This window comes from Gallus gallus, chromosome Z, assembly GCF_016699485.2.
Source record: "Gallus gallus isolate bGalGal1 chromosome Z, bGalGal1.mat.broiler.GRCg7b, whole genome shotgun sequence".
Lineage (NCBI taxonomy): Eukaryota > Metazoa > Chordata > Aves > Galliformes > Phasianidae > Gallus > Gallus gallus.
The window spans coordinates 41,662,557-41,690,268 of NC_052572.1; the positions used below are offsets into that span (position 1 = coordinate 41,662,557).

Genomic DNA, 27,712 nt, shown 5'->3' on the forward strand with positions numbered 1-27,712 from the left:
CTAGGAAACCATTTGGGAAAATCAGCTTTGCTCCCATGAAGACCAGAGGGAGATAGCTGGTTTGTACACACAGCTTACAAGACAGGATGCTTCTTCATACAGAGGACATACTTGGTTGCCACAGTTCTTTTGTTTCTTTACTCCACATACATCTGGGCAAACCAAACAATACTATGACCAAAGTGTTCCCAGTAAGTTCTAAAAAAGGTTATAACTATTTCTGAACACAGTGAGAGGGATTGCATTCAGTTCATGCATGTAACCAGTATAATCTAAACTTTTGCCTAAAATTGCCAAAAAATGAAACCACATAGTTTGTACATCCCCAACTAGAAAAGGGTTCACAGTTTCTCAGATTTCCATATCTTTCTTACCTGCTTCTTTTCCAAACATGTTCTATCTATCAGAGCAATAGCTTTTGCCTAGTAGTAACAAGTTCTTCAATACATTCAGGTACTGAACTGTACTTATTTCAATCAGTTCCTGTCTAACAGACTAAGCTACAGTGGCCCAAGCCTAAGCATTAGTTCTATTGATCTTTATTGATCTTGTTGATTCATAAAAACTTGTGTCATCTTCATTGTTACCTATACAAATGATTTACATTCCACTCCAAGCATAGAAAAGAAACCCCATAGGCTAAATACTGACATCAGTTACAGAACACAAACTCAGACTACATGTAATAGAAGTCAAGCATTTAGAACTATACAAATAAAACACTGTGTCATAAGAAAGAGAGATGTTTTGCACAAGCTTTTTATCACAAGCATCCTGCTCTTTGTACACTCCTACGTTTCATACTCTTCCACGGCCTCAGTTTCTGAGATGGACTTAACCAAGACATATTGCTTGCAGTTTTGGGCTCCCAAAATCTTACAAGCATCCAGAGGAAGGCAACACCATTGGTAGCAGGGCTGGGAGACATGGCCTGGAAGGAGAGGCTGAGCACATTTACATTGTCCAGTCTGGAGGAGAGGAGGCCAAGAGGCAAACTCACTGCTTTCTGCATATTACTGTGAAGGCGAAGAAAAGGGAGGTGCCAGGCTCTGTCCCCATTCACCAATGAGAGGATGCATGAGAACAGCACGAAGTTGTGCCAAGGGAGGATCAGACCAGAGACTAGGAAAAATTTCTGCATAATAACAGTGTTCAGACACTAGCACTGGCATGCTAGAGAGATCGTTGATGCCCTGTATTTGTCAGTGTTCAAGAGGCATTTGGACAATGTCCTCAATAATATGCTTTAACTTTTTGTTAGACCTAAAATGGTCAGGCAGTTGGACTTGATCTTTGCAGGTGCCATGCAATGGTGCAATTCAATCTGTTCTGTTCTGTTCTGTTCTGTTCTGTTCTATTCTATTCTATTCTATTCTATTCTATTCTATTCTATTCTATTCTATTCTAATTTAGGGGTTCCTATAGATGAAAAACTTGACATGAGCCAACAGTGACTGCCTGCAACCTGGAAAGCCATCTGTATCCTGGGCTGCCTAAAAAGAGGGGTGGTCAGCAGGGAGAGGGAGGTGATTGTCCCCCTCTTCTCTGCATCCAGTACTGCATCCAGGCCTGAGGGTTCCCAGCAAAAGAAGGATGTGGAGCTGTTGGAGCAGGTCCAGAGGAGGGCCATGAAATTGAAGTGCCACAAAGAGGGCTGCAGCATCTCTCATTTAAAGAAGGGTTGAGGGAACTGGGCCTGTTTAGCCTGGAGAAGAGAAGGCCACCTAATTGCATCTTTTCAGTACTTAAAGGGAGCTTATAAACAAGATGAAGCCAGACTTCTTACACTGTCTGATAGTGATAGGATGACAGGTAATGTTTATAAAGAGGGCAGACTTAGGTTAGATGTTAGGAGGAAATGTTTTACTCCTCCCAGGGGTGTATAAATAGAAAGGAGTGTATAAACAGAAGTGGGAATGACTGTTTATGAGGGTGGATAGTGGATAGGACAAGGGGGAATGGCTTTAAACTGAGACAGGGGAGGTATAGGTCAGATATTAGGAGGAAGTTTTTCACACAGAGGGTGGTGACACACTGGAACAGGTTGCCCAAGGAGGTTGTGGATGCCCCATCCCTGGGCCAAGCTGGATTTGGCTCTGGGCAGCCTGGTCTAGTGGTTGGCGACCCTGCACATAGCAGGGGGGCTGAAACTAGATGATCATTATGGTCCTTTTCAACCCAGGCCATTCTACTATTCAATGATTCATTCTATGATACTCAGAGAGTGGTGAGGCAAGGCAACAGGCTACCCTGAGAATCTGTGGATGCTCCATCTCTGGAAGTGTTCAAGGCCAGGTTGGATGCAGCCATGGGCAGCCTGGGGGGCAACCCCACCCATGGCAGAGAGGTTGGAACTAGACGGACTTCAGTGTCCCTTGCAGCTCAAGCTATTCTACGATTCTATGATCCTACGATTCTATAATTCTATGATTTTTTCTACGCAGAGGACTGTAATAGCTCAGACAGCCCTAAGTTAAAAATACAGACACTGTGGGTATTTATATATAGGTGTTATATATATATATAGGTGTTCGTGCAAGTGGGAAGATCTAATTGTGGAGCCTTCAGGGTGGGTCCAAAGATGATCAAAGCACCACTCCTATGAAGACAGGCTGAGTGTGCTGGGCACCTTCAGAATGGAGAAGAGAAGGCTCATTTCAGCCTTCCAGTACTTATAGGTAGCTTTATAAACAGGAGGGAAAGAAACTTTTTATATAGTCTGATGGTGACAGAGCAAGGAAGAATAGCATTAAACTAAAAGAGGGGAGATTTAGACTGGATGTCAGGAAGAAATTTTTCACTGTGAGGATGGATGACAATGGGCTTAGACGGGCTGCCCAGAGAAGCTCTGGATGCCTCATCCCTGGAGGTGTTCAAGGCCTGGGGGTCTGGAACTAGATGATCTCTGAAGTCCCTTCGAACACAAGTCACTCTGTACTTCTATGATTAATTAGTATTTCTATCGTGTTGAGGCATCAAGTTACTGTGTCAGTTGCTGTGTCAAAGATATGTTTAGATACAAGTACTTCTCACATAAAGGAAAGCAAATTCCTTCCTATACTTTCATTTTCTTCCAAATTCTTTTCCCATCCAACTCCTTCTCTTTTCCAGTCAATCTGTCCATTTTTCAGTTCGTAAGAACTATCAACAGACAGATAACTTCCCTTTTCCTCATTGCATTCCCTTGCATTTCTCTATTTCTTTACTTCCTCCTTCTTGTTTTCAGGTTATGGACCATATGGTATGCTTTGCTCCCTACTCTCCTAAAGTTCCTTTCACTCCTTGCCAAGTGTTTTCTACCCACTCTGGCCTAGTCAACATGCATAACCACTGCAACTTCTATGCAACCTTCCTGCATCACCATCTCCATTGAAGTGTGCCATACATATTCCTGATCTAGACCTGATCTAGTAAAAAAAAACTGTATTGGTTTCTCACTGTCATGCAAACATTAAAATCAGAATTACAGGAAATTATATTGGTGGGACCTCTGGATACTCACCAATCCCACCTTCTGCTAGAAGCTGTATTATAGCCAACGCTAAATGAAAATCAGCTGGGGCTATGTAGTCAAGTCTTGAAAACCCCTAAAGGCACGGGTTTTGGAGCTTCTTTGGGAATCTTATCAAAATGGTGTACTACCTCACCTGGCATAGTTCTTGCTGATGCTCACTCCAAACCATCCAGCCACAATTCATGCATGCACTTTGTCCTACCATCTAACAATGCCAAATTGAAGTATGGTCCTGTAGCCTATGTAACTCCAGTTTTAGTAGCTATAGATTAGTAGTAGCCTCTTCTTGTCTAGACAAAAGCACAGCTCCATCATATTTTCCTCACTGATCACAAATCCTAGCCATCCTGCTAGTCTCCTTTGCAGTTTCTCAGTGTCCTTGAACTTGAGGGAGGCATTGTCTAAAAACTTGTTCCTGGAGCAGCACCAAGGACAGGATGGTAAATTCCCCCTCTGACTTTTGAAGAATGGAAAAATATTCTCTCCAAAGCTGAATACTTATCTTACTACCACATTCATCTTCCTTAATGGCTCTGCCAACATCATTTAAGCTGATTAGCTTAATTTTTAAATTATTATCACTTTTATCATTTCTTCTGATATTTTCATTCTGTCTCAGCTAACTTCTTGATAATTTTTTATAGTTTATTTTCTTTGCTACTAAGTACACTATTTCTTTCTTCTACAAACCTCTACACAACTGTTATGCCTTTTCTGCAGCCTTTCTTCCTCCAACATGTTGGAAATAACCACTTGTGAAAATTAACCTCCCTTTACACAGCAAACTTTCACTGCATACCATTTTATTAATACATTTCTGGATTGCCTACATCCCCCACATCACCTTCTGCCTCATCCTGCTAAACTCAGTTCATCTTTTCTCCTGAGATAACTCCAGGTTGTTCGTCTTTCCCTTTCCTGTCCAAGGAATAATATTAGAACTATGCTACTTTGTGTTCAAAAGAATCTCTCTTCACAAACATAGACCCTTTACATTAATATCCACTTAGCTTACAATAAATTCATGAAAAGAACTTTTAAAAAAGGTCTTTCTGTCAATGGCTGTCTTGAATTTGGGTACCAAATGCTGATTACTGATAGTAGCTGCATAAATCATCCCCCTTTATTGTTATATTTTTATGCCCTTCAGTTACATTTGCACTGCCTGAGTTTTGGAGGTAAATATCCAAAATATTAGCTGAAAGCTCCCTCAGAAAGCAAATCTTTCCCACATCCTTCCCTGCAGTTCCTCTTTAAGAGGTGTCAGCATGGCTGAGAGAATGAAGTGGCTCCACATTGTTTGCCTGAACTATTATGTGTTTAACATTTCCATAACAAAAGTGCCACTCGACTTCTCCGCGATTAATGCAGCTCGAGGGCTCTTGTCCTCCTTTAATAAAACATTGTTGAAATCATTTATTTAGAGCCCCTGGTTACTAGTGGGAGAATGACCATCTTTGTGCCAAAATATAGTGTATACAGTCCACTATTTTGTAGTAGATCATTCTGTTATTTAAGAAATTGATTAAATGGATGTCTTGGAAAGTATTTATGCTAATAGCGCATTACTTATGTCATTCAGACAGTCAGTGTGAGCCTTTTCAACTGTCTACCACAGCCAATGCCGCAAGTAAAATACAGTAACTTTCGACTTTACTGCTTACCAATCTGTATCACAAACCTGAAATCTCACATAGAAACACCGCTCTTCCCAGTTGAAGATGCTTTGTTCTGCAAGACTGCCTACTTCTCCTGAAGACTTCCAGTGAGTTATCGCAGGCAGTGTGGCAGTGTGTTGCATTATTATTGAGGACAGGAACAAAATCAATTGAAAGTCTGAATTTGTTTTAGTGACTGAAAATACAATGCAACTCAGCCCCTCAAGCTATGTTTTCCATGACTCAGCTGGAGACAATTTTGTGTCCCACTACTGTCTCTACTTGCACCATGTCTATTCTGGAGTTGCTCTCATCCTCTTCCAGTGAACTTGAAACAACAATTAAAAAAAAACAACAAAAACAAGCCAAAAAGCAAGTATTCATTAAATTCTGAATGGTTTTCTAACACACCGAAATGGAACTACACAGTTGTCTGCAGTCACCTTTGCATCCTTGCCGTAGATATTTATTATACATGCATGCTGGCAGTGAGAGATCTGGTACATTGACAGGTCTTACAAGGAATGGAGAGGAGACTGCAACTAAAATCCATCAGACTTTCCAATTAGACAGTAAAAGAATGGCCAAACCAGGTCTTTCCTTTCCCTCATTGTAAGGATTTGTTTCATAATAATTTTGAAAGTTACGTATGTCTGTCTGTACATATATCAATGTATATGGTTAAAAATAAACAGAGACCTTATGTTATGTCCATTGTGATTGCATACAAAAGCTTTGCTGTGTGCTTGGGTGATCAGTGAAGCTTGAATCTCCCTCTATTTACTGTATGGTCACTGTCAGTTCAATGAACTGCCTCCTTGTTCTCCACCATTGTCCCACACTCCCTTAAACATTTGTCACTGAAGTGCCTCCAAAGACAAATAAACTGTCACCAAGAATTCAAATCTGGTAAGTGGGAATGAAAAGAGAGCAGAACCTACTGGATTATTTTACATGGAATGGTAGAGAGTTCCTTCTCCCCTCAGAAGAGACTGGCTGGACAGGACCTTGGCAAAGAGTGCTTTCAAACATCCATACAAACCAGAACTTCTTTTCCTGTGGAAAATGTCCCTCTGTCAGGGAATGTGGGGTCTTTTCTTCATTTAAAGCTGTCCTCACTACATCCCTTGACATTTCAAGAATCTCCATTTGCCTCAAAATCAAGCAGAAGAAATATGAATTTGATGGACATCAACATCTGCACAGACTTTGTAGGCTGGGACACATACCAACACGCTCAGCCATTCTTCCTGGAAATTATGCTTAGTCTGACAAAGCCCACACAGTTATCTCCTTATGAGGAGGCACTTGTGGGAGAAAATTAGTTCAGCTGTATTTATTGTGCAATTATTTAACTTAAAGCAATCCCCTTCCTGTGGGGAAGGAAGCATATAGATGAGTCTTCCCTCCCTCGTGGTGCTCAGTGCTGATTTATTCCAGGCAGATGATTTTGACAGGAGCCTGTAAAATCAGGTCTTGAATTTATTGTAGATATTAATTATTAGTTCTTTTCTAGTGCAAATGTCTTTACTCCTGGATGAAGAAAAATAAAGGCTTTCTAGGTGGGACTTAATTTTTCATCAACAGCAACTTAAATAGTCCTTGTCGGCACAAAACACTGGCAAAGTGAAATTGTCTTTCTCAGCATCTCCTGAAGAACTGAAGAAAATACTTAGCATCACCTCTGAAGAACTGCAGACCCAGTGTTTGCAAAGAAAGCTGATGCTATTCACAAGTCTCACCCAGATGCTCCGTTCTTTTCTTGAGGAAACAACATTTCCAGCTTTGTTTTAACAAAAAGTTTACTTGACCATTCAGACGACTTTAAAAACAAACTTCAGATCATAGGCACACAGCATACTCACACACTTGTTTGGAATCACAACTATTTGGGGGTTGGTTTGTGTGCGCACGTGTGCCTGTGTGTGTGTTTATCACTGGGCAACCTTAATCAAATTCACACCCCAAAGAAATAATAAAATAATCTGTCACTGAAATAACTAATCCAGAAGCGAGCATGTCTGATTTTGTTGGTTTATACAACAGACAGACGTGGATTTGCCCTCTGTCAAGATCTGGTAAGATGAAAAAGACACTATCTTGCTAATCTGTTGCCCCCTCAGTCAGAGTTTATTTGTGGTAGCTTTTAAACTTCTGACTTGCCCTCCAATTACTGCATTTAAAACGAAAAGCTTTAAATAAACACCATGAATAAAAGATAAATAAACTTTTTTTTTTTTTTTTTTTTTACTTGTGTGTGTGTGTGCGCACGCGCCTGGCTTGACGCAGTCCAAACTCAAATCCCTAGAGGACTGAGCTTTGTCTTTTGTGTTAATGTTTAAAAGATTTTCCAATGCTGGAGTTTATTCCTACTGCAAACATTTCTATTTACAAGGTCAAGTGTATCAGCACTCAACACAGCTTAAGAGTGTAATTATTTATCTAAGGGCGTTTGAGTGTAGATCAGTAGCTCTGGCAGCAAACCAGGCTTCAGCACGACGCAAAGCAACTCCTCAGAATGGTATTACAAGATCTGGTAATTGCTGATCCCCTCAGTTTGTTTACTTTTGTGTTATTCATTGTGGGACAGGACAGGCTGAATGATAACTCCCGTGCATTTTGCAGCAACCTCCTGGATGCACACACCACAGCCTGCATGAAGCCTCTGCATTCTGCATTTCTCACCGTTTCCTTGTTCGCGTGGCAGGGAGTATTTCTAAGGGTGTCAGTGGAGCAACATGCCTCCACTTCAAGAAGAAAGCACAGCGCACAAGCAATTCTACACACATACGGGGGCAGTGTCCCTGAATCGCTCCACTATCTTCTGGCACCGGCACGTTGCCATGCCAACGCATTATAAAAATCAACCACTCTTTTAAAGTAGTATTTTCAAAGCCGTATTTACTTCTTGCATGTAATTATTCATTAACGTAAGAATAGCAGTAATTTACATCTATGTAAAGTATTACAGGCAGGCAGAGATTTTTGCTTGTTGGTTGTTTTTGGTTCGTTTTTCCGTGGTCGTCTCCCGCCCCCCCCTCCCCCCCTCCAACCTCGGGTGCTGAGAGTTCAAGTGTCCCTGGAAAACAATTTCACCACATCCATTATTTAAAGCTCTTTCTTTACTAATTTAAACATTTAGAAAATACAAAAAGCCATACATATTTGAAATACAGGCCTTTGTTACGCCTTCTATAAAAAATACTAGGTTTAAGGCAGCTTGGAAATGCGTTCATACAATTCTACAATGTTCATAAAGTCTCTCCAAATAAGAAAGTTAACTCCAAATCTATAAAATACACTGTACATTCGGTGTTCTAGAGAATACGTCAGTGAATCGTCGCTGCTGGTAACCCTTTACAAGTAAAACAAAACCTGTACCTTTCCAGAAAAGAATAGCACGTGATTACCTGGCAAATAGGATGTGGATTTAAAACTTTTATTATTTTTTTCTTAAATAAATTATCCCCAAAAGCATACAATTTATAAAATTGTATAAACAAAGAAGAGCGACTGGTAACAAATCCCAGTTTTAAATACATCTTTATATAAAGATTTACCAGAGGTCAGCACCCTGATACGACAAGAGGCAATATAGCTTCTCAGGATATGTGAACATACACGTTCTGAGTTTAAAAGTGTCTTTCGAAGATGGCAGTGCAGAGCTCTTTTGGAAGACAAGTTGCATTGTTTGCGACAGCCAACAACTCTCTTTGAAAACAATTATTTTTGTGTTCCGCTAGGTTAGGAGAGGCGGCTGCCAGCCGGCTGCGTTAGGGGCAGACGTGTGTGCAAGAGGCAGCGCTGTGAACCACCTAACCTCACCCAGCCGGTGTTTTCCTAAGCTCAGTGAGCGGCAGATGCAGCGCGGCACCGGGCACAGCGGTATCGAGTGACAGTCAGGTTGCTGGGCAATAGCTTTGGCAGCAATTCGGGCAGCTCGCCTCTTTCTAACCTTCATGTCAAATCTCTACAGACACACGGCCGTGCCCTCGCTTCCTATCCCTCCCTCCGAGGCGGCGGGGAGCCAGCTCACAGTCCTTTCCCTCACCTCACCGCGGGCCGCAGCGCCAGGCGGCCGGGACGCATTGCATAGTGCACACGGGGACAGACACACAGAGGCGGCGCCCGGATAACGGCGGGAATAACTGTCCGCTCGTCTGGAAGCGGGGGAGCCCCGCCGGCCGGGGCCGGGGCCGGGGCCGGGGCCGGGGCCGGGGCCGGGGCCGGGGCCGGGGCCGGGGCCGGGGCCGGGCGGGGGGCTAGAGCGGCGGTAGCAGCGGCAGCAAGATGGAGGCCAGCATCGCCCAGGCCGCGCTGCCGGCCCGGCCGGCACCATCCGCCTGCATGGGGAAGCCGGGCTCCGGGCCCGCATTGTCCTCCGCCTCGTCCCTCCCCTTCTGGCTCGGCTCCTCCTCGTAGTCCTCGTCGTAGTACTCCTCCAGGCCGCCGTCCGAGCCTCCGCTGCTGCCCGCGCCGTTGCTGCCCATGTCGGCGCCGAAGCAGAGGCGGGCCATGTTCTCCTTGACCGACTCGCAGATGGGCCGCTCCAGCCCGTCGCAGACGCAGTCGTTGAGCAGCACGGCCTTGGGTACGGCCAGCATGTCCTCGATGACGGCGCGGCACTCGGGCGTGCAGCGCAGCCCGTTGAACAGCTTCCCGCAGTAGGCCATGTAGCGGTTGAGCGCCTGGCTGCAGCGGCTGTCCCAGTCGCAGCGCCGCCGCGCCTCCGTGCAGCCCATCACGCCGGGGCCGCCCCCCGCGCCGCCGCCGGGCCCGCCGCCCCCCGCGCCGCCGGCCGCGGGGCTGTTGGTGCGGGGCAGGCAGGGCTCGATGGCGCGCTTGGTAGCGCGGCAGTTCTCGTCCTGAGCGCAGTCGCAGTCCTCCAGCGCCGGGCCGCGCCGGGTGTGGTTGAGCTGGATGAGGGCCGCGATGCAGTGGCTGGGGCACCGCCGCCGGGAGGCGGCCGAGGCCGCGGCGGCCGCCGGCCCGTCCCCGCCGCCCGCCGCCGGCTGCTGCTGCAGGAGCACCGGGGCGCACGCCTCGGCGTACTGGTTGTAAGCGTAGCTGCACTCGGGCTCCCCCTGACACTGCAGCACCGCCTGCCAGCAGATCAGCCGCCGGCCCTGCACCGGAGAGCTGCGGGGCGGCCACACGGCGCCCAGCGCCGCCGCCAGCCACAGCCAGGCGGGCGGGCGGGCCGGCATCGCGGGCGGCCGAGGCTGCTGCTGCCGCGGGGTCGCGGGGGAGAGGTGCCGCCGGGCGAGGAGGAGGAAGAAGAGAAGTAGCTGCCGCCGCTGAGAAAGTTTGCAGAACTCCCGCCGGCCGTGCGCATGAGGTCTCCTCGCATCAATCCATCCGCGCGGGCTGCGGCCCCCTGTTGCTGGAAGCGGCGGAGCCGCGGTGCGAAGCAATCGCCCCGGGACCGCTCCGAGCCCCCCGGCGCTGCTCCCTGCCCGGCCCGGTCTGGTTCGGCTCGGCGGCTCCGCGGCGGCGTGGAGCTCAGCGCAGAGCGGGGCGCGGAGGAGCGCGGCTCCGGAGTGCGCTTGGGGACTTGAAGGCGGCGTCGGGAGTACTCATGGTGCTGACCCGATCCTCATGCAGTTCCGTGCCTCTTTCGCTTTTCTTTTTTCTTTTTTGCACCAAATAAATGCCCGGCTGCTGCCGCTGCCTTCTCGAGAGCTCTTAACTCTCCGCTCGCAGCATCTCTGCACATGCCAGCCGCTCCGATCCCGCAGGCGGTGCCGGCTCCTCTCGTTCCCTTGGGCTCGGGTCGCACTTCGGGCAGCAGAGAGGAGAAATGTCTCTCCCCGTCAGCGCGAAGGCAGCGCGGGGAAGGCAGGAAGGTAGGCTTCGAGGTCTCTTTCTCTCTGGGCGACTGATGCTGCTGCTGTTGTCAACAAGCCCTGCAAGCTGTTATGCGGATCCGTCTGTGGATCTTTTTTTCTTTGCAAGGCTTTAAATACAAAAGTGCCTTCCGAGCAGCGGCAACGTGCTCTGATTAGGCCTCATTACGCATGCATGGAAAAGCAAACAAACAAAAAAAATTAGCAACGCTTCTTCTTTTACACATCCCCCAGCCAGCGCTCTCTCGCTCTCTTTCTCCTTTTCTCCACTTTTTTCTCCCTTCGCTCGGCCCCCTTTTCCAGCTCTGCGACTTGCCATTGGCCCAGCCTGTTGTTGAAACTTTTTTTTTTCTTTTTTTTCCCCTCCCTCCTCTCTTTACGATCTGCTGGAGTGAGGGAAACGAAAAGGGGGGCTGGAGGGCAGCTCACATTCAAAGCTTGAAAGGAAAGGCTTAAGGAGAATGACAGCCCCCCCGAGGAGCCCCTCCTCCCGTTAAGGCGGCGCGGCCCCGCGCAGCCACGGGGCGAAGGCACATCTCCGAGCGGAGCGGAGGCCCCGCTCCCTCCGGCTCACGTGGGGGCGAGGCGGAGGCTCCGGGCTCCGGAGAGTGGCTTTGTCCGTACTCCGTGCCGACGTGCTGGTAGCGGGGTGCAGCAACCATGTAAGTACTGCGGCTTGCTGCGTCTTCAGCAGTGCCACTTAATTCACCCTACCGACGGTGCACACACCCAGCTCAGTTTACTGCCTGCGGTGGTTGTGCGTGGACGTAGGATACTGACCAGCGGAATTGCTGCGAGTATCACTGTAGTTCTGTGGTACTTCGTGAAGGACTGCCCGCCAATAAAAGCTGATTTGAAACCTGCTAGCTAAGAGGATGAAGTAAGGTTTCACTAGAAGAAAACCACCTTGCCCACCTGTTGTACTCTCCGTGCTTTTAATTTGCTTTTAAGGAACTAGACATGGCAGTGCACACATCCAGGTGCAACGAGAGGAGCAAAACAAAATAAACAGTGTCGCATTTACCCTCTGCCTTTCAAGTTTGTGCTACCTTAATTCCAGAGCACGATCGTCTCCGACCGCCAGGGGCAGCGGAATCTGCTGCCTGTCAAAACTGGCGCTTTTTTTCATCATGAGACTATCAACTCCATCTGTCACAAAAATTAGGGCTAAATGTGTTTCCCAGAAACTCGGGGATCCTAGCGCTGCGGACCAATGTTTGAGAGCGCAGTGAAGGTGGGAGACGGCGTGGTGCGGCCGGGGCCGGGGCCGGTGTGATGGATATGCTGAGCGGCAAGCACACGCGCCCATTCCATTGTGGCCTTTCAGCTTTTGTGCTGCTAGCATTTTTTCAGCTTTTACGCTGCTAGCATTCCTTCCTCAACACGGCTTTTCCCTTTCTGGTGCAAACGGTGTACTTGCTCCCAAATCCATGAAGACTGCCTTCAGAGCAGCCATCCAACTAGGTTTTTTGCCCTTTATTTTAATCCTTGTTTAATTGCGTGATCAATAATGTCAGATGCCGTTTAGGCAGAGTGCAGTAAGTGCGTGTTACTTACTGCAGCTACCAGAGTTTGCTCTCGCACTGCTTTGCCAGACAGGACTAGGTGAATAAGGTAGAGGCATTCCGTGTGCTAAGCAAGTGCAGCCTGATGGCTGGAGAGAGCGGCCCGGGCGGTGCCCGATGGAGGTGGGGAGACAGGCTTCTTCCATGCGTACGGGGGCGAGACTGCGGGGCAAGATCCTTTGGTGTGGGACCAGGGGGCCTTCTGATCTTCCCCAGCGGGGGACAGTTGGAGCGGCTGTGCCGGTCGCAGAGGGGCTGCCCTCCGGACAGCCAGGCGATGTGCACTGCCTCCCCGCAGCTCCTGCATCCATCTGCAAAATCCATCGTGCAAGCCCCTGCTCCTCGCCTCGGAGCACACGGGGCCGTAACTTCGCGAGGAACTCAGCAGCGGAACTTCAGAGCCCCAGGAGGGGGAGCAGAGGAGCCTTCGCGTCCCGGTGGGGAAGGGGCGGCCGCGGGGGGCGCACACGAGCGCAGCCGCTGCTGCAGGAATGGGGATCTTGCGCGCACCGCGGCGGTCGGGAGGGCCGGGTGCGGAGCAGAGCTGCGTGCGGGCAGCGACACTGCGATGACCCTCAGCTAAGGAAGGTGGATTTCCTACAGTAATTATGGTATTAATAATGGAAATGCTGTCTTGGAAGCTTGGAACCAACTGGAAACTTGAAAACAACTGGAAAGGTCTTACAGCATAATAGTTGGCACTTGTCACACCTTTAACCATCTAGATTATCATCTTGTACATCTAGGTTTATATATCCTTTGTAAAGAAGTTAACATAAAGTGTTTTAAGACATACTAGTCTGGCTTTTTATTCAATAAGCGTTTGGATTCTGTCCGTATGTGTGCTGTTTGGAACTTGGGGGCTTCGGGGTGCATGGTGCTCTGTTGGAGGAAGGAAGTCTTGTCTTCTGTGGATCTAAGCCAATGGAAAAAAAATCCCTGGCCTCTCTTCTTGGCTACAGGTTTTCTGGCAGTAGAAACGGTTCTGCCAACTTCAGCTTTTTGGTTTTCACAGTAGCCTTAAGAGTATGTGGGAAGGCAACTCTTTTTTCACAAAGCATCATTTGGAAAATATGTCATGACTGGACAGTAAAATAAGATCTGGTTGTTTTCTGAATTCTAAAATAGGCTATGTTTAGTTTGCCATCCTTTCCTGTAAAACAGTCAGTGTTGTTCCTTAATATTAATTGTCCAAGCTATTAAAGAGTAAGTCTTCTACAACTAAGGGTCATTATGGCAGATAGATAAGGAATCTCCTATTGGTTGTGGCACATTTTTTAAGCCTGGTGTCTGTTCCTCTGTTTTATCTCAAGCCCTTTCCTGGTGGATCATCTCATCTCGTAGTTTTTTATTTTTGCAGCGTTAAAAATTCTTTATCTGACTTATTTTACACTGGGAGTTGTAGTGGAAATGCTAAGTCACGGCTTCAAACAGTGATTGAGTACCTGTTAGGAAGGCAGGAACAACCAAAGGGAGCTCAGGTGCATGCAATGCACGAGTGACCAGAAGGGGTGGAAACAGGTTCCACCCCTTCCCAGACCTCATTTAAGGGTTGGCAGAGGAGGTGAGGGTACTTCTGTGGAGGTCCCTGTGTACTGAGGCCTTCTGAAGGCAAGCAGTTTCTTTCCCTTATTTCTGTGCCCGCTGCTGTCGTGTTTGGGCAAATCCTCACTTGCTATTGCCAGGGATCTTGCTGTTCTGTTGTCATTGTTGTGCTCTCCATCATTTTACAGGAGTGTTTAGAATATGTGAAAATAATAATAACAAAAAAGGTAGTGTATCTTAAAATTTAGCAGATCACATTCATATAAACATTAAATCTGTGTAATTCCTCTCAAAGTCCAGCAAAGGGAACGTTGTTGGTGGTGTGTACTACAGGCCACTCAATCAAAGAAAGCCTATCAATAAGGCCTTCTTCCTCCAGCTCCTCCAACAGGAGGCATCTTGACTGCAAGCACTCGTCCTGCTGGGGGACTTCAACCACCCAGATACCTGCTGGAAAAGTAGCATGGTGTAGGCAGTCCAAGAGGCTCCTGGGATGCATTGAGGATAAATTCCAGAGCCTCGTAACAGATGGCCCCACCAAAAGGGATACAGGACTGGATCTGTTTCTTGCCAGTGCAAATGAACTGATTGGTTACATCAGGATTGGAGGATGGCTGACCTGTAGAGACCATGCTATGGTTGAGTTCATGCTCCAGAGGAGTATGAGACAGGCAAAGAATAAAATTAGGATGCTAACTTTTAGAAGGTCTGCTGATGACACCAAGCTGTGGAGTGTAGTCAACACACCAGAGGAATGGGATGCCATCCAGAGGGACCTAGATAGGCTTGAAAAGTGGGCCCAGAAGTGTATAAAGTTCAACAAATGCAAATGAAAGATCTTGCACCAGGGTCAGGCAAGAATCACTATCAATACAAGCTGGGGAATAAAATGATTGAAACGATCAGTCCTGCAGAGAAGGATCTGGGGGTACTGGTAGATGGTAAACTGGACATGAGCCAGCAATGTACCTTTGCAGCCCAGAAAGCCAACTGTGTCCTGGGCTGCATCAAAAAAATGGGGGCCAGCAGGTTGAGGGAGGTGATCCCTCCCCTCTACTCTGCACTGGTGAGCACTCACCTGGAGTGCTGCGTTCAGGTGTGGAGTCCTCAGTGTAGAAGAGACATGGACCTGATGGAGCATATACAGAGGATGGCCACAAAAATGATCCAAGGGGTGGAGCATGTCCCCTACCAGAACAGGCTGAAAGAGCTGGGGCTGTTCAGCCTGGAGAAAAGAAGGCTGCAAGGTGACCTGATGGTGACCTTTCAGTATCTAAAGTAGAGCTACAGGAAAGAAGGGGACAGACTCTTCAGCAGGGCCTGAGTTGATAGGACAAGGGGAAGCAGTTTCAAACTTAAAGAGGGTAGATTTAGTCTGGATATAAGGAAATATTTTTTTATAGTGAGGGTGGTGAGGCACTGGAACGGGTTGCCATGAGATGTAGTGGATAACCTGTTCCTGGAGACTTTCAAGGCCAAGTTGGACGAGGTTCTAAGCAACCTGATGATGCTGTACATGGCCAACCTGAACCATTCTGTGATTCTGTCATCTGCCTGTCCACTCAGGCCCAGGCCAGAACCCTGGAGGCTGTGATCCAAAATGCTCAGTAAGAAGTATCTGTGCCAGCACAGGGATGTTGTCTCAATGCCCCCTGACCTATGCTTGCCTTCAGTGTTGTGCCCATGGGCTGTAAGTTAGGGTAGTATTACCAGCAGTCACCAGCACTCTTTAGTGTTCAGGTTTTTTTGTGGTGAAAATATGCTTGATTTCGAAGCACTACTGAATGTGTCTCTCCTTTGGGCTACAGTTCACTATTTCAGACACCACAATGTACAGAAAAGAACTCCTTCCCAGAAATTGAGGTGGAAAGAAGTCATTACTTTAGAATCACCCTCCCTCATACTACAAGAGAATGAGAGAAAGCAAATACAAGGTTTTGTTCTAATGAAATCAAACATATTTATTATAGAAGGATACAACAATATTGAGCAGTCTTAGGGGTCTGTTTCTTTCCGGCCTTGTTTTTCTGGTGTTAGATAGCTTCCTACTCCTTTCCTGTCTTGTAGCAGTGCCCTTCATATGCACAGTGATGGTGTCTCTGGCCATATCCCCTTCAGTTTACAGCTGCTCTGGAGCTACTCAGGAGCTATACTTGTACTGGTATACAGAGAAAAACTCTGTCTTCTTCCCCATCTTCACATGATTTTGCCATCTCTTGCCTCCTGGGAATGTCCTCCTGCTGGTAGCAGTGTCTCACATGTTTCAGGTATGTCTCCATCAAGACAGGGTTTGCCTTCAGTTAGCAGAGCAGCTTGCAGCATTTGTTGGAGCAGTTCTGGCAGTGTGTCCCTGGGGCAGCTGAGAGTATCTGGCTCCTCTTCTGGAAATGACAGGGCAGGGAGTGTGATGAAAAGGGCCTTGGGGGCCTGAGATCTCTGCAGCTGGGCTGGAACTCTTCCTGAGAAACTTGGGCACTGTTTGGATTTCCTGACCTCCATTACCTGCCTCTCTGCATCACCTCCTGACTCTTCTCCACAGGTAAATCACCACAAGGAAAATGCTGCTGAGCAGGCCCAGCTCTGTGCTGTTCTCATGGAGCATTTCCATGGATCGCAGTGGATCCAGGTGCTCAAATGAAGATCAAAGCTGGTCCAGGGGATAGGGTGGGTAGTAGTTCTGGCTTGCTGTGCCACATCCGGCTTCTCCATGTCCTGAGGATCCATATCCCACAGAACTGTGGCCCAGGAGGGGAGTCCAGAATGGCCAAGGCTGTCTGCGAACAGGAAGGGCAGGCAGAAGAGGGGTAGGGAAAGCCTTGGGTTGAGCGTTGCATGGAACCTGGAATAGATGACCTTTAAAAGTCCCTTCCAAATCTGAGGATTCTATGATTCTATGATTCTAAAAGATTTTTATGGACATTTTTTTGTTGGATTTTGCTGCTTTTTCTACCCATCAAGAGATTTACAACAGCTATTGAAAATGTTTTCAGGAATCCTGTGAATTGATTACTGATGAAGATTTCTGTTTGTGCATCTGGTAATGTCTCAGTATGTGCCTGATGGAGATCTGTATTGAGAGAGCACATTTTTTTCTCTTGAATAATTAGGTTCTATTAGTTCTGACAGAGGACTTCTTCAACTGTCGGTGAAAGATAGCCTCTTACTCAACTCTGCCAGTCATTCTCTCAGCTTTGCATTTGGTGTCTGGGGATCATGGCAGGAGATGAAAGTCCTGTTCATACACCTGCATTCAGTCATTAGAAATGGCCCACTAGGATGTCACTCACAGTAGTTTGTGCAGATGAGTGACTGTGGACATGTGCATACTGCTGATTTCCTGGAGTTGATGTACTATCAGAGACCCAGAAACTGTAACTTCTACACTCTACAATGTTACAAGAGGAAAATCTTGAGACTGAGAGATTTCCAACACAGTCTATGGTAGTTTGTGTTGCAGTGAAGAAGAAAGGGCAAGAGAAGACATCAGGATGAGGATTTTGCTCCACATTTCACAGAATACTGCTTGTTATTGACTGTACAGGGATGTCTGGGAGACCAGCATCCAGAGTTAGTCACCTGAACTAGATGTGAATTCTACCCAAAACATGAACTATCATGTGCAGGTATTTCCAGTGTGATCATCCCTTCTGTCTCTTTAGTTATTAAAGGACAGAGGAAAGGAGAGAATGAAGGAAGAAAGGAAGAAAGCAAGAGAGAGAAACGAATAGAGAGAGAAAGTGAAAGAGAGAAAGAGGAAATTGAGAGAGAAAGGGAGGGAGGGGGGAGGTAGAGGGAGGTAGAGAGAGACAAAGGGAGGAAAGAAGAGGGAGGGGGAGAGAAAGGGAGGAAAAAAAAAGAAGTAGGGCAACAGTAAATAACTGTACTTATTGACAATCACCCAAATTTGATGAGGCTTGTAGCTGGTGTCACTGTAATTAATGCTGTAGGAACACTTAGTGACTATAATTTTTAAGGTTATTTTTGTCAGTATAAAGTCTTATGAGCATTATTAAGGGCATCCGATATCTGACCCTCAGACCAGTTATTTCAAATTTTCTTACTTGTATGCAGACTGATCCCTTCTGGAACAGGTTGTTCACATCCATTTGCACACCATTCAGTCTGCGGCTGCCCTTGATGTAGTATACTTCATACCCTTTTTCCACACATTGTGCTGCAGATTGACTGTGTGATTTGTTCAAAACAAGGTGCTTGAGTGTATGTGTTGCACGTCATGAGGCATGATTTGGGAGTGAATGGAACAGCAATGTTCACTGAATTAGAAGTGGGACAGTGTAAGGTCAACTATATAGTCTCTGGTGCGTGCCATGTGTGAAGGTGCTCCCAGGTTGCCTGCCAGAAGACAGTCCCAGATGAGCTGGCAGGTATGCAGGATGGAAGATCTGGATACTGTTACTCAGGAGAAAAACAGGGTTACTTGATTTTATTATTTATTTATTTATTTACTTATTGTCACACTGTAAGGTTGGCTCTGCAGTCATATCCATTCTCAGCACGTTAATCTTTGCTGCTTCTTGGAGATATTGCTGACTTAAGTGGTGCAGAAGACCTACTACAAGGAAGATCCATTGCTGTTGGGCATGAATTCTTTTAGGCATTCTAGCTTGCCCTGTTACTGCTTCTGACTCCTGAAAGGACAAAGTTTCTTCTCTGGCCGATTATGTACAGCTAGTTCAATGTGAAGGGTTGCAATGAGTTAAGTATGTAGCTCACACATAGACTAAAGGTTTGCATGGGTACAATCTCTGCCTCAACTCTTCAAAAAAATGCAGAGGGTCTACCACTAGCATATTCTTGGTCATAGGAGAAGTACTGCAGAGTCAGCAGATAAGGGGAAGTAGATGGTGACCTGAACAGGTGGAGCTGGAGTGAACTGATCTAATAAAAACCAACTGTGCTTCTATCTGTGCTGTGGGAGCAAAGTTTAAAAGGAGTGAAAATTGTCTTATTATAGAATTGTAGGACACTGAAAGAGAAGGTGGTGTTGGAGCCAAGATATAATTAGTAATTCTGTAATATGAATGACCTGGGGCCTGCAAATGCAGTACTGCAAGGGTTAACTGCATACATAAACTTATCTTAAGTATATATTTTTATTCAATGCCTCTTTTTTTTTCTTTTTTTTTTTTAATTTGCCTTTTCTATTTGTAATATTTACTTGGAAATCAAGTAGCATCCTTGTAAAATCGGAGATTGTTATTTATTTATGAAATAGTAAGTATCACTGAGGGTATTTATCCAGTGCAACCAGAACAGTAAACATGGAAATCTTGCACAATGCTTTGTTGGACTTCTGCTTTTTTGAACTCCATTCTAATCTAAACTACAAACTGGACCACACATGCAGCTAAAACAAATCTAAGAGCAGAGTATGAATCCAGCCCCTTTTTTGGTCCTAACAAGGGCAAAAGTAATTGTGAAGGGAACACATTTCTGGTCACCTGTTAAGCAAGTTAGATAAAAGTTTTAAATAACTATGCATTAAAAAGATGAATGTAAGCCACAAAAGCTGACTCTTTGTCAAACCAATTTTAACTACCACAGTATTCACAGAATTACAGATCACAGAACTGTGGGGGCTGGAAGAGACCTCTAGAGATCACTGAATCCAATCTGCCTGCCAAAGCAGGCTCCCTAGAGCAGGTTGCAATGGTAGGTGTTCAGGTGGGTCTTGAATATCTCCAGAGAAGGAGACTCCACAATTCCTCTGGGCAGCCTGTTCCAGTGCTCTGTCACCCTCACTGTGAAGAAGTTCTTACTCATGTTTGTGCAGAACTTACTATGCTCCGGTTTGTGGCTGTTTGCCCTTGTCTTATCACCACATACTGCTGAAAAGAGCCTGGCCTTGTCCCCTTGCCTCCCGCACCTTAGATATTTATGGACTATATAGGTAGGTAGCTAGCTAGCTATAGATATTGATGTTTATAGTATTATGGGAATTCTTTGTTGGACAAGTCAACGCATACACACACAAATCAAGTAGGATATATATATGTGTATATATATTTTAATTTGCAAATTTTTCAATTGTTTATAATCCTGTATTCCCTGAAATGGTTAATAGGTTTGTGTTTTATTTACTGGATGTGCTTCTTTGAAGCATATATAATACAGATTTGCAAGAAACAGTAAAATTCCAAGTTTTTCTGTACAAGAAGCATGGAGAAATAAATCTTCATGGATAAGCAGATTTCTTTTCTAATTATCTGAGAGAAAAAAGTAGCAGTTTCATCTTAATAGTTTCAGGCTACACCAGCAAAAAGGAACAACACCTTTTGCATGTATTGTAAAGGCTTATACCTAATTTGCTTTCCTATTGATACTCCCAGATTCAGTTTTTATGTTAGAATTTGGAGATGTCTGTAATGAAACATGCAATTCAAAAGCATATTCCCAATCTGTTCAATTTGTTAGGTATCCTGTGGTGATATTTGCCAAAGGCCTAGTTTACACACAAAGGTAGTTAAAATAAATCCATATTTTAAAACAATTTGATTAAAGTAATGAAAATATAATTCAACATGAATTTGGAGTTAGCAAACTGATTGTGAGTGTGTTTCAGTGTGTCACTGTAAGCACAGCTGGCTTCATATCATCAAGCAATGCTGATGCCTTTACTGAGTTGACCTGCTATAAAAGAGTGTCAGACTTGTTTATTACACCTTCTCAAAAGTTTCATTCCTTCAATGTACTAAAACAAAATGTGTATAGACTAAATAGTATGATAAACATGAAGCATGCAAATATTTCAGAGTCCTGACCCAGATTACCAAATTCAAATAAATCAATATTGCTCTGTAAACAAACTAATTTAAGTGAGCAAGGATTTCCTCTGATTTAACTAGTTCTTTTAAAAAGCAGTTTTAATTAATCAGTACAACTTTTTATATGGTTAACAGCACACTAGGGACAGAAAGAACAATTCCCTTTGGTTTATTTCTTCATTTGCTTGAAATACTAGGGAAGAAGAATGAATTTAAATGAATTCTCATCTGGAGGTAGATAGTTTGAATAATTAGCAGATTTTGTGACAGGAATAGCAGCTATAGTCATGCAGGTACATGCACCTTCCTTCCTACACTCCACCTAAAATTAAAAGATGTCAAAGCAGTTAGTAGAGTTCCGCTCAGTTTCTCTACTATGCCCTTAGCAGTATTATCTGACTTCTAGGATGAAAGAAAATTGTCTTTGTATCTTAGGAGTTTAATTTGCTAAAGTGATGAATGATTTAGATAATTTCATACAGCCTGATTTTCAGAGAGCGGTGAGCACCTAACATTTGAAAATCAAATGTTTGGAAAATATGTTTGGAGATCGAAAATATTCTAGTAGGATTCAAAAAGGAATCATCTGCAATTACAGCTACATTTTGAAAATGTATGTCCCTTCTGCAGCTAGCAAAACTTAAGGGCTTCAGAAAACACAGAGAAACATAACCAGCATAAATTTGTCACTGTGCCAATATTAAATATTAAAATGCTTAACTGGGAGACCTCGGTAACAGCGTCACATAATAGCTGTGGTTTTATTTTCAGTTGAAGGATAGTGTTCAGAGCTTTGTTACATGAAAATATACTGAGCTACAAACCATTGTCAAGCACATTGTGAGTATTTTATTCTTTCTAACAAACAGTAATCATTCTCCATATTAATAGTAGAGGTGAGCTAAGCTGTCCTCTTTTTGTTTGCCTGAGGCAACTGCTCTTTTCAAAGTTCCCCAGAAGGGATGAATCAGTTTCAGGAGGCTGTAAAGACAACACTGAGGGCTGTACTTTTGGGAATGCAGTTAGCAACAGCAGTGCTCTGGAGGTTTCCCAATCTCTGGGAACTGAGTTATACGCTGGCATCACACTGCTTTCTGGAGGCAGACATAATATCCATGGTTGGATAGCCCAAACATGTCCACAAGCTTACAGGTAGTAGAAATTTTAGATGGAAAAGAGGTTTTGGAACATTCTCCATCATTATTGCAAAATTATTCCATCAGTGTGAGATTAGTCATTCATTTTATTAAATTTTCCAGTGGTTTATTTTGGCCTACTTGTTAGTGTCTTTAGTGATAAGTTAAGGGGCTTCTACCGTGTTCTTTTAATAGATGTGTTTGGAAACATCTTTTATAACTGGTGCAGATTTTTACCTCCTTTAATACCGTTCCATTGTGCGTAGCTATTTTTCATTTTTCCCACCCATGTAATTTTCTATCAACGTTAATTCCTGTGGTATTCATAAGATTTATTATTAAAGTAATTATTAGGTACTTAATTATTCAGAATACCCATGCCAGTTTAGTTTGTTATACTGCAGGTGAAACTGCTGTTTGTGTAGCCTTGTATAGTCATTTTTATGTGATGTATTAGCATTCAGACACTAGCAACACTAAAACAGAGCAGGGTTAAGATTTAACATAATGCTATTTCAAATACTATTGTAAAATCCAGTCAGTAGTGTTTATAATTGTTGCAGTTTGTTCTCCTATCAGTTTTATACATCCACCTCAAAAATCTGTCTAGTACTGTTTCTCTTTTTCATTCAAATTCTCTACCCAGTTATGGTACCTTACTCAAGTTTATCGTCTCTAAGCTGTAATAAAACATCTAAGAAATAATAGAATGGATAATCCCTATATTAAGTTTATGTCTTAGGAGGAAAACAGCATTACAAGTGTATATCCTGACTCTCTCTTTCACGAATGTTATTTGCTTCTTTAATTTAGCTGTAAAAGAGAGTTCCCTGAGGTTTGCCTGCCTCCTTCTTATTGTCCAAACTGGCTTTGTTTGTTCTTCCAACAGTCCGAGTTAAGTTCACAGAACACTTACTTTTTTCATATTTCTTTCATACTAATGGAAAAATGCTATTGAAATGAGATTTTGCACTACACTCGGAGTATACATCTTTTGGGACTACTGTACTAGTTCCACTTGAAAGCTTTTTATAATACTCTGTTTTTAAAGGATATGTCTATTTCATGTTAGTTTTTAACCTGAATTTGACCTGAGATATATAGCTGGTGCAGAGAGATAGTTTTTGACTAAAAAAAAAAAAAAAAAGTTGGATTGTGAACTGACTGCTTGCTTTGGGTTAGCTGGGCCTTATGTCTTCCAGCATGTTATTTCTCCTCAGGTAGATGATCTTTCATGTTCTGCAGAGCTAAGCAGTGTGTTCTGATGTGAATACTCTGATACTTCCTGAAAAGGTAGTGAAATTCTTTAAGATGAGCTCCAAGAATCATACATGCATGTAGGGAATGCCAGTATCTTTTACCTTTTTTTCATCATCCTTTGTTCTACTGAGGAATGGTTGTCCCTTTATGATAACATCTTTATAGTTCCTTTCCCTATTGCCTCCATAGAAGAGGCCCTCTGTTCAGCCATAATTATTGATACTCTTATGACGCCTTCTGTTTTCTCTTGCAGGCTTCCTTAATTGAACATCGTGGACGTCATTTGTCAAAGGCAGAGCATTGCATGAACTAAGCATATTCCTGAGAGAATGTGCATCAGGAGCGGCTGAGTGGCCATGTTGAAACCTTTCTGTGAATTTGGTAACCTTCCAGAAGCCATGCATACCACCAGGTGGAAAACTGCAGCCTGAATGTCATAGTACAAGTATTGGAAGAGTAAAGCCCAGCTCGTAGCAGATAACCCAGAGCAAGCCACTATTTGAATGCATTCACATAATGTGTTCGATGAATTATTAGAGAATATGACAAAATTTATGTTTGTTTGCACGTCATTTGAGAACAGAAAATGGGGCAAAAGCTGTCAAACAAGGAGCTTGTTGTGAACAGTTCAGGCAGTATTAGTCTTCTTTTAGGTGGAATGTGACCCTGCTAACCCTGAAGTGTGAGTTAGACCTTTGATGTTCAAGGGGATTTGGAATTAGGCAGACAGAGTTCATCCAGCCTGAGACAGTAGGGTGTAAGTGACCACTGCAAACTCTCCCTTTCACTCAAACCAGGCCTGGTTTGCAACCAGCCTTCAAACCGTGAGGAACGGGTGTAGGAGAATGTTTTTTTAAATCTGGGTAGGAGGTGGCAAGAGGTCTGTTCCTTTTCAAAAAAAAAAAAAAGAAAAGAAAAATTAATGGAGGACAAACAGTAGAGATAAAAGGGAAGAAAACGCTCCTTTTTCATGTCTTTTCTCTTGTTTTTCAGTAAGAAGTTACCATATATAGAGCAATCACTGTCAACATTATCATATTAGCATTTACTGTGCTGGAAAGTCTAACAAGGTATAAAATACTTCTGTGTCTTTGTCAAGTTAGCCAAAAAGAAACTTTTTTTGTGTGTTTGTAGAACATGAATGCTATAAGGAAAATGTTCTAGTCACAGGTGAAAAGCCTCAGTAGTTTTTTTCTCCACTTCTAGCATTTTAATTTCACTGCGGTTGTAGTAATGTTCAAATCTGGAGGATGCCTCTGGATGTGAGCATTTCCACTGAGTACTTACAGCCACATTACAATTAAGTTAATGTTCACAGACAGCACACCTGAAAAGGCACAGAAAGAATTCAGTTTCTTTTGGGACAAGTAGGCATTTATGGTCATGAGTGAAAATCACCTCGGTCCAAAAAATTAAACAAAAAAGCCCAGAGTATTCTGTTCCTAGAACTTCAAATTAAATGTTTAAAACTGCAGATTAAGGCTGAAGAGGAGTACATGTCTTTATGTTCCACTCATGACAGGAAAGGCTTTGATGCTGCAGATAGGTCTTTGTCCCTTGGAGATGCTGATGCAAATGTGCTTTGTTCATGGAATGGCCCTGGAAACAGTCAGAAAGGGGAGGATCTTCTCTGCGCTGGCAACAAGGCAAAAACCCAATTGCAGCTGTGCAGTGGCTATTGCATCAGCAGTGCAAGTCAACATTTCCCCAGGAATGTAAAGCCATCTGTCACATCCCTGCAACCTTTCTTGGTTACTCTCCCAGTGTGCTGCGCTGGCCTTTTTTTTTTCTGTCTGACACAGAACCTTTTATTGGAACATATTTGAAAAGCTAAATTCAGCAAATGCAAGTTATTAAAACTGTTTTTTATATGATAAAAATACAAATGTGGGAGATACTTTTTCACAAGTCAAATTATTGAACTGTGATGTTTTGAGGAAACAGTTTCTCTCTTTATTCTAAGAATAAATGATTGTAGCATACACGATCATTTATTTAGAAATAGGGTCATTTCTTGTACTTTACTAAATCTTGTCTTGAAAAGGTAGAAAAACAGAAATATCAAGAAGACTATATATTATGTAATTGTATACTGTCTTTGCTGAACTTTGAAAAGTTCTTTCAGTGCCCTCTCCTTGCTCTCAATGCAAAGTAATCTACTACCCACTGTTACTCTTATCAGATGTCTTTTCTGTGGAGTGGGCTAGCTCTGTTTCAGGAACAAATTCTTGTGCTAGATAAGGTCAAGTGAGATAAGTTTTTGGAGACTGAGTTTTAATCTTGCTTTGTTGTAAATCATGAGAAAGCATGCTGATTTTCATCAGTGAGAATTCTTACTTGGGCACCAAGTCTCCAGTGATCACTTTGTAATGTCACAAGTTATTCATAATCTACTATTGAGGTCACAGAAAAGTATTCATGTTTGGTTCTCTTAGGGAATGTCTAGGCTTTGACATTGTTTCTTTCTAGCTTTGTGCTTTATGTAATTATAACAGAATAACATGCTTGGGGCACCTTTCATTTTTTGTCCTGTGAGAGTTTAATAAACCATGAGAGGTATTTTACAACATGATGAGTGCTCTTGTGCAATGTTTCATTGGCCACAAATCCTCAAGTCACCTTCAGGAATTCCAGATGCCAGACTGAAGGTATTTTTGCAGCTGTTCTATGGGAGCTCATGAAAGTGTTGCTCTCTTTAAAGGAAATAAAAAAAGAAAAATAAAGACCTTTTTATATACCAGTCCTTTTGACAGTTCTCTGTAAAGTAAGACAGAGGACATATATCTGTTACAGCTGAATGCTGAGTATTTCATCCATATGCCTGTGGATACTTCAAATATCATCTCCCTTGAAAAATGCTTTTGCTGTAACATTGAAGGAAGTGAACTCCTTTGAATAGGATATAATATGCTCCAAGATAAAATGCTTTGAATGGCTGTGCACTTAATAAAGTATTGCCTAAAGCAATGCTATCTTCTGACTATTATTATTTTGTTTCACGAGTTGACTTTTAAATTGAATTCCCTGCCATCTTTATGTACTGGAGAACATCTTGAAAAAATCAAGCTACAAATAGTGACTGTTTTCTAAAGGTCAAAGAAACTGTAAAGGAGGGAAAAATAGTCATTACTGAAAAAATAATAGTCAGGAAGCCCTGAATATTTATATACTGATATCATCTTTAGACCTCCAGGGTTTTCCAGAGTACAAACAACTACAGTTTTTAATAAAAATGTTTTCCAAACTGAATTTTGTTTCTCATTTCATATATATATATATAAAATTAGTTTCCTGACTGATACGTCTTTGTTTGACTTTTAACAGTTAATGTTTGGTCCTTTTCCAAAACAATTTTCTGTCCTTTGTAAAAGTGCTAAGGCTTGGGTGATGGAATTGCCAAGGACTGTTTGGAAAAACATACTCTAAAGACTTGCCTACAAGGTGGTAGGAGGGAATGGACAATTCATTTGAAAGGACCTCCATTTACATGACTATTTCATTATGTATTAGCTAGTGAGACAGTGCATGTTCTGTACTGTCTTTCAAAAGTGCAGTTGGTTTACCGAGTATTAAGTCTGTGCACAGATGTTTGCATTTGTGCATATGAACTGAGTGCTCTTCTTGCAGTCCACCATTTTCCATCAACTATAATAGTTGCAACAGCAACTATTCTTTTTGTGGTGATGAGATACTGTCTATCTGTTTAAATGCTAGTCCTGCTTAGGATCAGTACTTGTAGACAGATCTGTGCACTAGATAGCTCTACCATGTTTTCTGCACCTGCACTGAGACATAAAGAGGAACTGCCTCTGCTTGCCAGCTGAGGAGAACCGAGGGGTCAGGAAATCCTTGAAATGAAATACTGCCATTAACATAATTAAAGGAAACTGAAAGTCATCAGACAGTCTGTGGAGTGCAATGAGAAAGAACATCTTTTTGCATGTAGAGTACAAATTCACAATAGAAGGTGGAGAAGTAAAAGTTGTGACATCCATGAGTAACATCCAATGTAGAGATATGCAAGCATAACCTGTTATTTGCCTTTGGGAACTTTCCATTGGCAAGCCATTTGAGATACATTGCATGACATCCATTGCATGACAAGATAGCAACAAAATAATATCTAACGTTTCATAGAAACAACTTCACATCCTGTATTCCCAAATAAAATAAGTCCTCTTTTGACCAGGATGGGATGTTGGATTTGTGAACAGTAGTAGCCATGTACTTCTACATGGCTACGGGAGCTGTGCTTCTGTGCTTACCTGGGTGAAGCATGCACAGCTGCTTGACAACTGGCACAGGAGATAGTTGCACAGCCAATTGTGAATGGTAGGCACCGAGTAGGGACAATTGCTATTGTATGAAATGACCCGTTTCATCTGCATCGGCTGGACATTATG

The 27,712-nt window shown here is 43.7% G+C and overlaps 1 protein-coding gene and 1 long non-coding RNA gene across 3 annotated transcripts; one reads left to right on the top strand and one right to left on the bottom strand.

The window, feature by feature from the left end:
- Positions 1-8,056: 8,056 nt before the first annotated feature.
- On the bottom strand, positions 8,057-11,254 carry GAS1 (growth arrest specific 1). The gene has a single exon (XM_004949223.5). The coding sequence runs from the start codon at positions 10,377-10,379 to the stop codon at positions 9,435-9,437; it is 945 nt and encodes a 314-aa protein (XP_004949280.2). The 5' UTR covers positions 10,380-11,254; the 3' UTR covers positions 8,057-9,434.
- A 261-nt stretch (positions 11,255-11,515) lies between these two features.
- On the top strand, positions 11,516-25,878 carry LOC124417539. 2 transcript variants are annotated; one of them, XR_006932489.1, is made up of 2 exons: positions 11,516-12,252; positions 23,563-25,878. It is a non-coding gene; the product is annotated as an uncharacterized LOC124417539 (long non-coding RNA). The 2 variants fall into 2 exon arrangements; XR_006932488.1 differs by having other exon boundaries at positions 11,516-11,680.
- The last annotated feature ends 1,834 nt before the right edge of the window (positions 25,879-27,712 follow it).

Coding starts and splice junctions, on each gene's coding strand:
- GAS1 (XM_004949223.5), bottom strand. CDS start 10,379: ATGCCGGCCCGCCCGCCCGCCTGGCTGTGGCTGGCGGCGGCGCTGGGC.